At 45.5% G+C, this 17,583-nt stretch overlaps 1 protein-coding gene across 2 annotated transcripts in view; it reads right to left on the minus strand.

The window, feature by feature from the left end:
- Positions 1-9,110: 9,110 nt before the first annotated feature.
- The window catches only part of hnf1ba (HNF1 homeobox Ba), a 148,642-nt gene continuing 140,169 nt past the window's right edge, over positions 9,111-17,583 (minus strand). For both annotated transcript variants that reach the window (XM_055657515.1, XM_055657516.1), the window contains one exon: positions 9,111-14,409. In XM_055657515.1, coding sequence (XP_055513490.1) covers positions 14,389-14,409 — 21 coding nt within the window. In that variant the 3' untranslated portion in view covers positions 9,111-14,388. The remainder of the gene's footprint in view (positions 14,410-17,583) is intronic.

Genomic DNA, 17,583 nt, shown 5'->3' on the forward strand with positions numbered 1-17,583 from the left:
ACACAAGGGACAATTTTACACTTATACCAGGCCAATGAACCTACAAATCTGTACGTCTTTGGAGTGCGGGAGGAAACCGAAGATCTCGGAGAAAACCCCCGCAGGTCACAGGGAGAACGTACAAACTCCGTACAGACAGCACCTGTAGTCAGGATCGAACCCGGGTCTCTGGTGCTGGCAAGCAGTAGCTCTATCACTATGCTACCATGCTAGGGTGTGTAGGATAGTATTAGTGTGTGGAGATCGCTGGTCGGCATAGAACCGGTGGGCCAAACATCCATGCTGTTTCCGCGCTGTATCTCTAAACTAAACTAAACTAAACTAAACCTCACAATTCTCTAATACCCACGGCTAATTTTAGGACTCCTGTTTTCTAATTCATACATCATTTGTCTAGAATCTAGCTAATCCTTGCAATGAACGGGACAGAAAATAGTTAGATATAGAGTTAGGGATATATCCGCGTTAGATATAGAAAAGAGTTAGATGGAGCTCTTAGATCTAACAGCATCAAGGCATTTTGGGAGAAGGCAGGAACGGGGTGCTGATTTTGGATGATCAGCCATGATCATATTGAATGGCGGTGCTGGCTCGAAGGGCCGAATGTCCTACTCCTGCACCTATTTTCTATCTTTCTGTGTCGATGTTTCCAAAACGTTAGCTGGGCTGTAAATAAGCTGCAAACAAACCTAGACTTGAATTTGATCAGAACTGGGATTCCCAGCATCGGGGACGGGCACACACTGTGTGGCACAGACCCAGCAAAAAAGCAATAAAAAAGCCATGATTAGCCAAGGAAGAATGTTTAATAAAGACTCACTGGAGGGCAGCAATGTTTATTTTAAGGAGGCTTAAATTTGTTCCCAATCTGTATCTCTGCTCAAGTCAAATAGTTTGGAAAAATCCCAGCACAGAATCTGGAGCAAAGCCACTGATTGCTAGACTCATTGTTGCCCGATTTGGAACAGACTGTGGGGTGGTCTTGTAGAGGTGTATAATATCATGAGGGGAATAGATAGGGTGAACACACACTCTTTTACCCGGGGTGGGGGAACAACGAACTGGAGGACAGGGGTTGAAGACAAGGAGATTTAATAGGAACCTGAGGGGCGACCTTATCACACAGGTGGGTATATGGAACAAGCTGCCAGAGGAGGTAGTTGAGGCAGGTGGGCCAGATTAGACAATGGGCCGAATGGCTTAATTCTGCTCCTATCACTTATGAACTTGTAGGAGGCAGGAGAATGGGGTTAAGAGGGAATGATAGATCAGCCATGATTGAATGGGGGAGTGGTCTTGATGGGCCGAATGGCCTAATTCTCCACCTGTCATTTATGAGCTTAGGTACAACAACAGCATTTAAAAGACACAGGCAGGTACATGGATGGGAAAAGCTTAGAGTAATATGGGCCAAGTGTATGTCTAAGGGACATGTTGATCGTCATGGGCAAGTTGGCTCAGGTATCTATTTCTATGCTGGATGAATATGGCTCTAAGGTGACACATTTACAGAAAACATTATGAGAGGTGTGTGAGGTGCAATTCCACGTTTGATATTAGAAACATAGAAACATAGAAAATAGGTACAGGAATAGGCCATGAGGCCCTTTTAGCCAGCACTGCCATTCAATATGATCTTGGCTGATCATCCAAAATCAGTACTCTGTTACTGCTTCCTCCCCATATTCCTTGATTCCGTTAGCTCTAAGAGCTAAATCTATTACTCTCTCTTGAATACATCCAGTGAATTGGCCTCCACTGCTGAGAATTCCTCAGATTCACAACTCTCTGGGTGGAAAAGTTTTTCCTCATCTCAGTCCTAAATGGCCTTCCCCTTGTTCTTAAACTATGGCCCCTGGTTCTGGACTCCCCCAACACTGGGAACATTGTTCCTGCTTCAAGCCTGTCCAATTACTTAAGAATTTTATATGTTTCTATAAGATATCCTCTCATCCTTCTAAATTCCAGTGAATATAAGCCCAGTCGACCCATTCTTTCATGATATGTCGGTCCCGCCATCCCGGGAATTAACTTGGTGAACCTACGCTGCACTCCCTCAAAAGTGAGTAATATTGAATTTTATTACTGCCAATGAAAATGATCTCAGAAGCTGCTGAACACAGTGTATCAGGTTAATGCTGGGCCTGAAGTGAAACTTTATTCATAGCATTAACATTTCCAATATCCTTCTTTTTTAAGAAGGCAATCCTGCATCATGCATCAACCATTGGTTCCAATCCATGTGTTGGGACCAGAATGTCGACCAGGAAAAACAAGGATTCCGCGTTGCCCAGTGATCACCCCCATACACTAGCTCGATCCTACACACACACTAGGGACAATGTTACAACTTACCGATGCCAATCAACTTACAAATCTTTGGAGTGTGGGAGGAAACCGGAGCACCCGGGGAAAACCCACGAGGTCCCAGGGAGAATGTACAAACTCCGTACAGACAGCACCCCTAGCCAGGATTGAACCCGGGTCTCTGGCGCTGTAAGGCAGCAACTCTACCGCTGTGCCACGGGGCCACGCTTAAATTGAATATACAGCGCAGAAACATAACATAAATTCTGCTCCATCGTGTTTCCCAGGTCCTGTAAACAAATACATGGATATTTGAAGCTTATAGTCTGTCTCCACTTCAGGGAGTCTGTCCCACACGCCACTTAGACTGAGTGATCCCCTATTCCCATACGCTGCTTGACCCAAGGTGGTTCCCTCCCTGGCCCTTCTCTTTATGTACACTGGATATTTATTGCTCATCCCAAATCTCCCCATGACCTTCTTCTCTTTGGTTGCACAAATGGCACAAATATAGGCCCTTCAGCCCATCACATCCCTGTGATCTCAGTTACTGATCCACATGACCACGCCAGGAAGGTTCATGCAGGAACAGACGGCAGCAGGGGCGGCACGGTGGCGCAGCAGTGGAGATGTTGCTCACAGCGCCAGAGATCCGGGATTACGGGCACTGTCTGTACGGAGTTTGCACGTTCTTCCCGTGACCTGCGTGGGCTTTCTCTGAGATCTTCGGTTTCCTTCTGCACTCCACAGACGTACAGCCTTGTAGGTTAATTGGATTAGTATGAATGTAAATTGTCCCTAGTGTGTGTAGGTTGGTGTTAGTGTGCGGGGATCACTAGTCGGTGCAGACTCGGTGGGCTGAAGGGCCTGTTTGTTTCCATGCTGTATCTCTAAACTAAACTAAACACTTGTGGCTAACAACAGTGGTGCAGCTGGTAAAGCTCTCACAGAGAGGCAAGTTCAATCCTGACCTCCGGTGCTGCCTCTGTGGAGTTTGCAAGTTCTCACTGTGACCGCGTTGGGTTACCTCCTGCATCCCAGAGCCGTGCATGTTTGTAGGTTAATTGGCCCTCTGCAAAATTGTCTGTAATGTGTCAAGTAGATAATGTAGGAATACTTACAACTTGGTTTCAAGAGAGAGTTAGGTTTAGCTCTTAGGGCTAAGGGAATCAAGGGGGGAAAAGCAGGAACGGGGTACTGATGGTGGATGATCAGCCATGATCATATTGAATGGCGGTGCTGGCTTGAAGGGCCAAATATGCCTACTCCTGCACCTATTGTCTATGTTTCGAGTTTCTAACTAGTGTGAACGGGTGATCGATAGTTGGCGTGGACTCAATGGGCCTAAGGACCTGTCTCTATGCCGTATTTCTACACTAGAGACACAATCACCTTCTGTACACTAACATTGGCTGACTTGTTGGGGTCAAGGAAAGAGCGTTCACATCACGGCCCAGTCTCCACCGCCACGTACAAGAAGCGGCAAGACAGACACCATCGCGTGCAGATGTCGAGAAGTGCGGTCAGCTCTGGCTGAACAACTTCCTTCCAATCTTGTGTGTGGACTGGACAAGGAGAAAACTCGGTGAAAGACGCTCTTTGGTCTGCCCGAGCGTTGCTCACCACCCAGCAGAGCGAGATGTCCGTCAGGGAATGTTGCCGACTGGCCCACTGCAGACTGCAGGAGTACGTGCTAAGGGACTCGCTGAAGCTTGGTGCAGCCAACGCCAAGGCTCGGTGGGGGAGGGCCACAGTCTAGGTTCCTTCCGCTGCTGGACATGGGGGGCACGGTATGGTGGAGACGCCCCTCAAATTAAATTAAGGGAAGGTATCCCACCACAGGGGGCCACATGAGTGGCACGGGTGGGGGACACTTTTGTGGAAATGAAAATGTCAGATGGAATTATCGCACTGTGTAAACACTGTATATATTTATTACTTGGACAGGGGCCACAGAGTGGCACGGGCGGGGGACTGTTTGGTGAAATTTGACAAATGTAAAAAAATTGTACTGGAAAAATTTGTATAGTCTCCGAAAATGTCGGATGAATTTTGTTTGTTTGAATGGTTCAGGAATTGTATATATTTATCAATTGAATAAAGTCTATTTTGAAATTAAAAAAGAAGAAGAGTGCCGACTTGTTTAGTTTTAACCCAGGTCTCCGGTAAGGCAGCAACTCCTCCTCTGCGCCACCGTGCCGCTTAGTCGGTGATATTTATTTGCCTGATACGGACGCTGACTGGTACAACACCTTGATTGGTTGCCAACTGTCTCCCCCCACCATCTCTTGCCTCCCCCCCCAAACGACCTTCGAATGTGCGGAGAGCTGCTTGATCGGCTCGCTGCATCCGGGAGGTATACTGGTGACAAGCCAGATAAATATGGGATGCATATTGAGTAAATGAATATTCTTCAGGACACAATAAGCTTTTCCCTACTCCAACAGCCTTGTGAAATGTTCAACCTTCACCTGAGATGATCGATACGATAGAACTGTATTTGAAACTGGTCTGCCATCAGTCACAACCCACAAGATACATCAAACATTAAATTAAAGTGACGAGTGGAAAGGATTGGAGATGGGTAAAGATTTGGGGGGGGGGGGGGGGAGAGGGGAGTCGGTCTACCCCACGACAGAAGGGGGAGGAGTTGTACAGTTTGATAGCCACAGGGAAGAAGGATCTCCTGTGGCGTTCTGTGCTGCATCTTGGTGGAACCAGGCTGTTGCTGAAGGTGCTCCTCAGGATGACCAGTGTGTCATGGAGGGGGTGAGCTGTGTTGTCCAGGATGCCCCGCAGTTTGAGGAGCATCCTCCCCTCCAAGATATGGACCTTTGACGTAAATATCCCCAGCAACTTGCCCCACTCCAACCACATTGGCGCTAAGGTCAAGAAAACAGCCCAATGGCTCTACTTTCTCAGAAGTCTCAGGAAATTTGGCATGTTGCCAGTAACTCTTATCGATTTCTACAATTGATTGGATCAATCTCGAGGTGCGTTCCCATAGCCTTGTTGGTCAGCGGCACTTTGACGAAGGCTCATCGGTCGGCTTGCCCGAATGCTCGTCGGCTGGTAGGACGGTGAACCGGGGTAACGCCTCCAGCGCCATCAACGTCGGCTGCAGGAGGCATCACCGGGACACAAAGATGGCCGGGCCAGGAGAGGAGAGGGGCGTCTGTTCGTGGGAACTGCTCCAGTACATTGAGCGCGCGGGCCGACCAGACTGTGGACGTTGAATAATGGCGTCAAACATGGCGACCCTTGCAATTGTACAGGGTCTTGGTGAGACCACACCTGGAGTATTGCGTACAGTTTTGGTCTCCTAATCTGAGGAAGGACATTATTGCCATAGAGGGAGTGCAGAGACGGTTCACCAGACTGATTCCTGGGATGTCAGGACTGTCTTATGAAGAAAGACTGGATAGACTTGGTTTATACTCTCTAGAATTTAGGAGATTGAGAGGGGATCTTATAGAAACTTACAAAATTCTTAAGGGGTTGGACAGGCTAGATGCAGGAAGATTTTTCCCGATGTTAGGGAAGTCCAGGACAAGGGGTCACAGCTTAAGGATAAGGGGGAAAATCCTTTAAAACCGAGATGAGAAGAACTTTTTTCACACAGAGAGTGGTGAATCTCTGGAACTCTCTGCCACAGAGGGTAGTTGAGGCCAGTTCATTGGCTATATTTAAGAGGGAGTTAGATGTGGCCCTTGTGGCTAAGGGGGTCAGGGGGTATGGAGAGAAGGCAGGTACGGGATACTGAGTTGGATGATTAGCCATGATCATATTGAATGGCGGTGCAGGCTCGAAGGGCCGAATGGCCTACTCCTGCACCTAATTTCTATGTTTCTATGTTTCTATGTGCAATACATGCAAATTTAATTCCACTATGCAGTTGCGTACATGACATGTAAAGCACCATCGACCCACTGAACCATTGACCAAGGGACACTGTATATGGCATTAGGGTGCATCACAGCTTGGTGTAGCAACTGCACTGTCTAAAAATCCAAGAAATCCAAAATGAGGAATTCTTTCTCCATTTCGTATCTGAAGTGACGTTTTGAGTTTAGTGGTACGATATAACAGCAAGTAGTTGCTCTTTAGACTTTAGACTCTAGAAATACCGCATGCAAACTGGCCCTTCAACACATTGAGTGCGCGCCGACCAACGGCCCCTGCACACTAACACTATCCTACACATTAGGGATAATTTAAAATGTTTACAGAAGCCAATTAACCTACAAACCTGCACGTCTTTGGAGTGCGGGAGGAAACCGGAGCACCTGGAGAAAACCCATGGTGGTCACTGGGAGAATGTACAAACTCCGTACAGACAGCACCCTTAGTCAGGATCGAACCCAGGTCTCTGGCGCTGTAATAGTCCTGTCCCACGGTGCGAGTTCATTCCAAGAGCTCTCCCGAGTTTAAAAAAAATCACTCATGGTAATAAAAACATAGAAACATAGAAATTAGGTGCAGGAGTAGGTCATTCGGCCATTCGAGCCTGCACCGCCATTCAATATGATCATGGCTGATCATCCAACTCAGTATCCTGTACCTGCCTTCTCCCCATACCCCCTGATCCCTTTAGCCACAAGGGCCACATCTAACTCCCTCTTAAGTATAGCCAATGAACTGGCCTCAACTACCACGGAGTAAGCACGGAGAATGAACGTAGCGGGTACGTCGGAGCTCGGGGAAGTCTCTTAGCGGCTCGTAACGCTAACGGCAGGTACTCGGGAAAACTCGCTAACGGCAGGTAAGCACGGGAAGACTCGTGAAGATTTTTCAACATGATGAAAAATGTCCACGAGAGCCCCGAGTACCGACGAGCGGCCATTACCATCAATCTCCGAGTTCGAATCGGGGCAAACTCGGAATGAACTCGTACTGTGGGACAGGGCTTTTAATCAGGATCGAACCTGGGTCTCTGGCGCTGTAAGGCAGCAACTCTACCGCTGCACCGCCGTTCATCAAGACATCTTTCAGCCGCAGGCTCTGCACCACCTCGCGAATTGGTCTAACCGTGAAATAAAAGAAGATTCCCGCAGACGCCAGCATTCATCAACATTATTTACTCCCCAATACTCACTTTACACATTAAGTATAAATATGATTTTTTTTAAAGACTGGATTTGCATTTTTACAAAAATAATACATTGAAACGAATCAACTCTAATGGCATTTTTCCCTCTAGTTAAAAAGGTCAGAATCCTTCCAAATCCTGGGCAGTAACAAAATCGCCAAATGTTGTCAGACTAAAATACACTCAAGTCCACACCATGGGTTTTTTTCTGAGCTGTTGCAATATACATAAAATAACAAGGTCTATAGAAAGTTAGCTGAAACTGAGATTACTAAAAGGTTACACTCTCTTGAGGGAACAATTTTCGCACATTGCAAAAAAAAAAAATTTTGTACATTTTCTTTTGAAAAATACAGCTTCGACCATGAATTTCTCCAGCGAAAATTGGAAATTAATACTGCTGCATATTGTACAATAGAAAAGCTACAAAGCACTAAAATACATCCGTTTTGTGAGATAAATGTCATCCTTTTTTAAAAATAGTTGTACACTTTTTTTGAATCTAAATATCTGGAAAGTTGAAGTAACACTGTTACATCAGATGCAGTGAAGTCAAGAGGCAGGGATTCGGATCTCAGAGAGTAACGGAACAGAACGAAGAGAGGTGGCGGGTGAAGGGAAGATCAAGGCAGAAAATGGGAAGGGGAAAGAAAACAAGTCTGGGGGAACTGAAGAGAAAATAAGGAGAATTGAGGTGAAAGAGAGAGACTGAGAGAGAAGAGGAAAGTAAATGAAAAAGGGTGATGTTTTGTTGCTGTTCATTAAGCCCCATCAATAGACGTTGGACTTTGGAGATACAGAGGGGAAATAAGTCCTATGGCCCAACCGGGTCCGCACTGACCAGCGATCACCCCATACACTTGGACAGGTACATGGATAGGCCAGGCTTAGAGGGAAACGGGCCAAACGCAGGCAGGTGGGACTAGTGTAGCTGGGGCATGTTGGTCGGTGTGGGCACCTTGGGACGTAGGGCCTGTTTCCACGGCGTGCGACACCAAGTGTCCATGACTCATTTGTCACCAACACTACCCTGCACTTCACGGACAATTTACAATTTTTACCGAAGGATATTAACCTTCAAACCTGTACGTGTTTGGGATGTGGGAGGAAACCGGAGCACCCGGGGAAAACCCACGCGGTCCCAGGGAGAACGAACAAACATTCTACAGACAGCACTGTAGAAAGTAGTCAGGATTGAACCCTGGTCTCTGGAAATTCTACCGCTGCACCACCGTGTCTCTCTAAAGTCTAAACGTTTTAGTCTAAATCAATAGTTGGTATCATAATCGGACAGATATGATAATAGTCAGGACAACTAAAGAATAACTAAACCTATTGGATTATGTGCAGACAGGTGCCAGTTGGTCTTGGCATCATGTTCAGGGCAGACATAGTGGGCTGAAGAGCCTGTTCCTCTGCTGCACTCTTCTATGTTCTGCTTTACTTATTCCTTTGAAATAAAACCTGCAATTTTGGTCCCTACATTTTCTCATCCGTATGTTTCCGGTTGTGTACAGACACAATCGTTTGCCATTTAAACAACCAATCTACAAATGGCATCTCAAATAAATCTATGCAATTCATTTCAATTAGCAGAATACATATTTTGGTCATGGCAATGTCAATATCCAAATGACTTGGAATAATAATGTAAATTGTAAAAAAAAAAACGAATAGGAGATCAAGCAATTTGTAATCTTTGGGGGCAAAAAATATGAAGCACGGTGGTGCAGCGCCGGAGACCCGGGTTCCATCCCGTCTACATGTGCTGTCTGTACGCAGTTTGTACGTATGCGCGGGTATTCTCCGTGACCTGCGTGAGTTTTCTCCGAGATCTTCGGTTTCCTCCCACACTCCAAAAATGTACAGGTTTGTAGGTTAGTTGGCGGTAAATGTAAAAATCGCCAAAGGGCCTGTTTCTGCACTGTACCTCTAAACCAAACTGAACTAAACTAATAACAAATGTCAACGTGCGACTGGATCGAATTAGCGGAGTAATTTGTTGGGCATCTTAGGCCACAGGATAAAACATGACTAGCGGTGCCATTGTCATCACCTCGTGTCCGACTGAACAAGTCACTTGGTCCCAGGTTACTATGGGATCATACAGTGCTTGAAATAGGTGCATTTGCTGCTTAATCTGAAAACTGGATGCAAATTGGATCCCAAGATACCTCATTGGCTGTGAAGCATTTTGGGATGTCCTAAGGTTGCGAAAGGTGCTACAGAAATGCAGGGTCGTCATAACATCGTTCAACCCAATGAACTGCCGAACAATCTGGTGCATTATAGAGAGCAATGGATTGTGAACAGGAACTCATTATGGACTCCAGAGTATTGGATCGTCAAAGGTATATCCTCCCGATAACTGTAGGAAGTGCAATTATCCTTTTTGTTTCCCTTCTGGCACAATACAACTTCTCAATCAAGATGACAGTGAAATGTGTAGGAAGGGACTGCAGATGCTGGTTTACACCGAAGATAGACCCGAGATGCTGGAGTAACTCAGCGGGTCAGGCAGCATCTCTGGTCCTTGGTGTGTGTAGGATAGAGTTAATGTTCGGGGATCGCTGGCCGGTGCGGGCCCGCTGGGCCGAAGGGCCTGTTTCCGCGCTGTATCTCTAAACTAAATTAAACTCAACTCTGACCATCGCCAATGAATTCTTGTTATGATCAATACACCTGAAAGAGAAGATCAATACAACAGTATGTGTATGTTTAAAGCATTTAAAGCACTTGGAGATGCTGGATAGATTGCTCTTGGAATGTAGTGAGTACAGGAATGAAGATGAACATAGTGCAAAGAACATTTGCTCCCTTTCTGCAAATAACATTGCACAGTCGGGGCATTACATTTGATTAACTAGCTATATTTAATCTAACTAGTCAGTTCCAGTCTGAAGAAGCTAATCTTTTCAGTCATATTATTTAAACAACTGTCGTCCTGTAACCATTATTTGTCAGAGATGTGCAATGCAACTGATCTTGATGGAAAATATGCACAATATATGATCACAAAAAGCCAGTTAAAATTATGGAGAATCCATTTTTTGCATTTAAAATAGAATCTGATTTATTCAAGATGCATAATCCACAGACCCAATCATTCCAAATAACTGGAATAGAATTAGACGATCAGAGTTATTTGGTAATTGGAAGCTTATATCCTATAAACATTCTATCATCATCAATGTAATAAAAAGGAACTGCAGATGCAGGTTTATCCCAAAGATAGACACAAAATGCTGGAGTAACTCAACGGGTCAGGCAGTATCTAATGTAACTATATATATCATCTCTGTGTTGTGTAATTGCCTCATGCTTGTTCCCCAAAGGTGCCTCAATCTGTTTGAGCTGCTATCTCACAGTGCCAGAGACCCAGGTTCGATACTGACCCCGGGTATTGTCTGTATGGAGTTCACATGGGTTTTCTTCGGGTGCTCCGGTTTCTTCCCACTTCCCAAAGACATGCAGGTTTGTAGGTTAATTGCCCCTAGTGTGTAGGGAGTGTACGAAGAAGAGGGATAACATAGAACTAGTGAGAACGGGCGATCGATGGTCGGCATGGATTCGGTGGGCTGAAGGGCCTGTTCCCATGCTATATCTCTAAACTCTAAACACTCAACACTTCACTGCCCTAAACTGTTACATCTCTTACGGTGAAAGTTTAATCTCAGGGGAAATTGTATCACTCAATAGATAGGCACAAAACGCTGGAGTAACTCAGCGGGACAGGCAGCATCCCTGGAGAGATGGAATGGGTGATGTTTCGGGTCGAGACTTCTTCAGGCCACAGGCAATAGATTTCAAATATTACTGAGTATGTGTGCAGTCCCTCTCCCGGCTCATCTATTCATACAATAGGAGATACCCTTGCGCTTAATCTATACTCTTAATTTCTCCGTTCGGTAGCATGGGATGTTTCCCCATAGGCCATTAAACGCACAGAGCCAGCACAACACAGCTCAACAAAGCTGCCTGATGGAAACGGTAGAGTGTACTAGAGAGTTGTGAATTGGAAGGAATGCTAGGCATGCCAGTGAAGGATTGACAGTACTTGTTTACTGTTTATATATTGGTGAGAAGATTACACATGGACAATTATGAATCATGGGGCAGCACGGTGGTGCGGCGGTAGAATCGTAGTCACAGAGTGATACAGCGTGGAAACAGGCCCTTCGGCCCAACTTGCCCATACTTGGCCAACAATGTCCCAGCTACACTAGTCCCACCTGCCTGCGCCTGGTCCATGTCTGTCCAAACCTGTCCTATCGCTGTACCTGTCGAACTGTTTCTTTAATGATGGGATAGTCCCAACCTCAACTACCTCCTCTGGCAGCTTGTCCCACCACCCTTTGTGTGAAAGGGCTACCCATTGGATTCCTATTCAATCTTTTCCCCTTCTCCTTGAACCTATGTCCTCTGGTTCCCGATTTCCCTACTCTGGGCAAGAGACTCTGTGCATCAAAGTTGCTGCCTTCGACCCGTTCAGGGTTCGATCCTGACTACGGGTGCTGTCTGTATGGAGTGTGTACGTTCTCCCCGTGACCTGCGTGGGTTTTGTCCGGGTGCTCTGGTTTCCTCCCACATCCCGAAGTCCCGTGGGTTTGTAGATCAATTGGCTTTGGTAAAAAAAATGTATTTGTCCCTAGTGTGTGTGAGATAGTGTTGATGTGCGGGGATCGCTGGTCGACGTGGACCCGGTGGGCTGATGGGTTTGTTGCCACCTTGTATGTCTAAACTAAACTAAATCATCTTCTTTGTGCAGTTTTCAAGCTGAATGTAACTGGAGGAGGTCGGGCTGATAGAAGGATAAAAGGCAATAAAAAGGCAATTATTTACACCGTCCTCCACTTCCGTTGGAGCCCACTAAACCAGATTTTGGAAATAAAGTCTGGAGCACTGATTCCACTACATTGCACCACTAATTACTTCATAGATTGAAAGGAAATTTCAGGCTGGGTCCAACCTCAATACCACCAAGTCCTGCCACATCTGCATTACAACATCTGGATTCAAGGATCAGCCACTGCTTTGATTCACTTGACAGCCACCCCACAGATGTTGAAATTGATTTAAATAAAGGCTGGGCAATTATGTTTAACAGCATCGATGATACTGGAGAAAAAATAGTTGATTGAATCGAGAATCATTTAGACTTTTAGACTTTAGACTTTATAGATCCAGGCCGTTTGTCCCCTGGAGTCCGTGCCGACCAGTAATCACACCGTACACCAGTACTACTCTACACACTAGAGACAGTTCTACAATGTTTATCAAAGCCAATAACTTACAAACCTATACGTCTTAAGAGTGTGGAAGGAAACCGGAGCACCAGGAGAAAACCCACGTGGTCACAGGGAGAAAGTATAAACTCCATACAGACAATGTTTGTAGTCAGGATCAAACCCGGGTCTCTGTGGCGGAAAGGCAGTGACTCTACCGCCAGGGCCACCGTGCCGCCCCTTTTCAGAGAGAAAAAGTCCCACCAATCCCACCAATGTATGACCCTCGGAAGGAACTGCAGATGCTGGTTTACACCGAAGAGAGACGCAAAATGCTGGAGTAACTCAGCGGGACAGGCAGCATCTCTGGATAGAATGAAGGGGTGACGTTTCGGGTCAAGACCCTTCTTCAGAGTCTGAAGGGAGTCTGAAGGGGAGTCCAAAGAAGGGTCTCGACCCGAATCGTCACCCATTCCTTCTCTCCAGATGAAGCTGCCTGTCCCGTGGAGTTACTCCAGCATTTTGTGTCCATGACCTGGCAAATGTCAGATTAAAATGCATTTAAATGGCTTTGGAAGCACATAGAGGTGACTCGATCCATCCGTCTGGGTTGGACTTTACGCTGGCTGATGTTGGGAGTCAAGGCAAGGAGATGCAAGTACACTTGGAACATAATGAAATGTTAAGAGCCACACCATTAGGGGCGGCGCAAGCAACTGATGTAATTCTCGACCACTGGTGAATGGAAATGCATTGGAGTCGAGGCTTGGACACTACATATCACGCAGGCAGGGACTGACCTCCAGGTGTGGAAATCTACACTTCCCAACACTGCACTGCCCTCAACACTGTCCACCTCCCCATCCAAATTTCACATATATTAAAATTGGAAACACTCGCCATTTATGAAGAAACGTAATCTGGAATAATCAAGTCAGGATGAAGCTACAATCTCTAATTGATTGCTTTCATTGCAAATCCTCAACGGGCATTGCATCGCCCTAAAGAATTCAAATGGTGAAGTTCGATGCCACCAAGTCCCCGGTCAAATGGATTCCTCTTTGAGTCAATTCATTGCGACCAAACTGAGACGCGGGTATTACATTGAACTGTGGTCCCAGGTACGTCAGTCTGACTCTCCAAAACTTCAGAAGGTGTCGGTACAGTTCACACATTTGAGATCCAGTTGGTTGATTCTGTTTTCCTCATTGGCAATCTTGGAAACTTGGAATGTTGATCAGAACAATGAAGATTCTTCTGCACACTTCCACCTTTAGCATTTCACTGTGATCCGTCTTCATTTAAAGTTCACAGTTTCTGATTTAACCAAAGTTTTTGACTTAGTCCTACAATCTTCCAGTAACAGATAAACAGTGTTTCTCTGCAAATTTTTTTGTATCCTTTCATTTGACAAAAGAGAAATCAAATTTTTTTTGTTGTTGAAACTTTTGAAACTTTTTTGTTCTCATGGTTGACCTGTGCAAACCGTGTCCTGATCTGAAACAGGGTGCTTTTTGGTCGACGGGACAAGGCTGCCCTAGAAGGTACTTTAAACTCTAGTTTGTGTCGCCTTGTTCTCCGTCAGTGTGCGGAGGGATGAGTCACTGCGGAGGCTGGGCTTGCTGTGCTCTGTCTACTGGCTCTCTCGGTGAGTATCTCTCCGGGTCGCCGTGGATTCCAGAGAGCTGTTGTGAAAAACCGTTTTGTTTTTTTGAACGTTGTTGTTGTTTTTTTCTCCCGATTAGCGGACTGGGAGGGTGCGGAGACTCACCAGGCTTGTAGCGGGCACTGAGGGGGACAAAGAATAAACAGAGAGAAATAAATAAATGACTCGTTAAAACAAACAGTGACTATTGACAATAGACAATAGGTGCAGGAGTAGGCCCTTCGAGCCATTCAATGTGATCATGGCTGATCATCCCCAATCAGTACCCTGTTCCTGCCTTCTCCCCATATCCCCTGACTCCGCTATTTTTAACAGCCCTATCTAGCTCTCTCTTGAAAGTATCCAGAGAACTGGCCTCCACCGCCCTCTGAGGCAGAGAATTCCACAGACTCACCACTCTCTGTGAGAAAAAGTGTTTCCTCGTCTCCGTTCTAAATAGCTTACTCCTTATTCTTAAACTGTGGCCCCTGGTTCTGGACTCCCCCAACATCGGGAACATGTTTCCTGCCTCTAGCGTGTCCAAGCCCTTAACAATCTTATATGTTTCAATAAGATACCCTCTCATCCTTCTAAACTCCAGAGTGTACAAGCCCAGCTGCTCCAATCTCTCAGCATATGACAGTCCCGCCATCTCGGGAATTAACCTTGAAAACCTACGCTGCACTCCCTCAATAGCATGAATGTCCTTCCTCAAATTAGGGGACCAAAACTGCACACAATACTCCAGGTACCAATCATAGCTTCACAGAAACATTGCAGTGGACCATTTTGCCGAACACTTATAACACTCGATCTTCCTGGATCTCGCAGTTGCCGACCAATTTAACTCCCCTTACTATTCCCACACTGACCTTTCTGTCCTGGGCCTCCTCCACTGTCGGAGTGAGGGCACATGCAAATTGGAGGAACAGCTCCTCATATTTCACTTGGGCAGCTTACACCCCAACAGTACGAACATTGAATTCATCTAATTTTAAGTAAATTCATCTCATACTCCCCTCCCCTCCCTCCATCCTCCATCCTAGTTGTTTTACCAGCTCCACAAGTTCTCCACATTGTTTCTCTTGAGATGACTGCTTCCCCGGCCAACAATGGACCTACCAGGCACTGCCCTGCCTGAGATCATTTGCGGACGGCCCGGATAGGTCCTGGTTTTTTCTCGCCTCCAACTTTTAATCTCCTCCCACTCCCCCAGCCCTGACCTGAAACGTCACCCATACTTTTTCTCCAGAGATACTGACTTCTCTAACTTCCAAGTAACCTTTGCCTTCCCTCTCTCTCCATCCCTCCCCTCTTCCCAGTTCTCTGACTATTCTAACTGTTTGTTTACATTTTATCTCTGTTTGCTTTGTTATTACCTTCTCCCAGCTAACAATGATCTATTCTACATTGTCCTAGATCTTCATCCCCTTTTTCTAATTTTCACACCTTACCCTTCCTTATCTCTGTATCTCCCTCTCCCCTGACATCAGTCTAAAGAAGGGTCTCGACCTGAAACATCACCCATTCCTTCTCTCCAGAGTTGCTGCCTGTCCCGCTGAGTTACTCCAGCATTTTGTGTCTAGCTACAGGGACAGTTTCTTCCCGGCTGTTATCAGGCAACTGAACCATCCTACCACCAACTAGGGAGCGATCCTGAGCTACTATTTACCTCATTGGAGACTCCTGGACTATCTTTAATCGGACTTTACTGGACTTTATCTTGCACTAAATGTTATTCCCTTTATCCTGTATCTGCAAACTGAGGACGGCTCGATTGTAATCATGTGTTGTCTTTCTGCTGACTGGTTAGCACACAACAAAATCTTTTCACTGTACCTCGGTACATGTGACAATAAACTAAACTAAATGAATTGAAGGTGGAGACAGTAAAAATATAAAGACAGCTCAAAAAAACGGCGTTAACTTCTGTTTTACAACTACACAATGCCCATATTCCTATTTCACTTTAATCTTTCTTTTCAAATACTCATCTCACTCTCATGTCAATTCAGTCGCTGAATCCTAATTGTGGCAAAATATTCAATATTCAAAATTAAAAAATCTTCGGAATGAAAATAATGAGTTTAGTTTAGGTTAGAGACGCAGCGTGGAAACAGGCCATTCGGCCCACCAAGTCCGTGCCGACCAATGAGCACCCGTTCACACTAGTTCTATCCTACACACTCAGGACTTTTTGTTCAGAGGCCAATTAACCTACAAACCTGCATGTCTTTGCTGAATGCTGGAGGAAAATGGAGCACCGGGAGAAAACACATGCAGTCACAGGGAGAACGTGCAAACTCCATACAGACAGCACCCATAGTCAGGATCAAACCCAGGTCTCTGGCGCTGCAAGGCAGCAGCAACTCTACCGCTGTGCACTGTGCAGCACCACTGCCCTTGTCTTTTAGTTTATTTTAGTTTCGTTTTGTTTACAGATACAGTGATGAAACAGGCCCTTCGACCCACTGAGTCCGTGCCGACCAGTGATCCCAGTGCAGTAACACTATCCTACCCACACTAGTGCCAATTTACAATTATACCAAGCCATGTAGCCTGCAAACCTGCATATCATTTCAATTTGCATTCTTTCAACAAGAATCTCGACTATACTAGTTCTGGTTAGCAATTCACCAACTAATGTGAACAACCTTTCATTGTTTGTCTATTCAAAACCATCTTTATAAATTTGGGGGGGAAATCAGACAGGAATGTGAGAAGTCTATTATTTTACAATATAACCAAGCCTTAGATCCGGTACTCATTATAAATAACTAGGCAAATTCAAGTGTCCAATGCTGACCATTAGATCATCAGTGAAACACAGTAATCTTCAAGGAGACTGAACACACAGCAGAATACAATATTCAAAAATATAGTTTGTGTAGGAAGGAACTGCAGATGTCGCCCAATTATAGGAAGGATGTCAACAAAATAAAGAGAGTACAGAGGAGATTTACTAGAATGTTGCCTGGGTTTCAGCAACTAAGTTACAGAGATAGGTTGAATAAGTTAGGTCTTTATTCTCTGGAGCGCAGAAGGTTAAGGGGGGACTTGATAGAGGTCTTTAAAATGATGAGAGGGATAGACAGAGTTGATGTGGACAAGCTTTTCCCTTTGAGAATAGGGAAGATTCAAACAAGAGGACATGCCTTCAGAATTAAGGGACAGAAGTTTAGGGGTAACATGAGGGGGAACTTCTTTACTCAGAGAGTGGTAGCGGTGTGGAATGAGCTTCCAGTGGAAGTGGTGGCGGCAGGTTCGTTGGTATCATTTAAAAATAAATTGGATAGGCATATGGATGAGAAGGGAAT

The sequence above is a fragment of the Leucoraja erinacea genome, chromosome 28, assembly GCF_028641065.1.
Source record: "Leucoraja erinacea ecotype New England chromosome 28, Leri_hhj_1, whole genome shotgun sequence".
NCBI lineage: Eukaryota > Metazoa > Chordata > Chondrichthyes > Rajiformes > Rajidae > Leucoraja > Leucoraja erinaceus.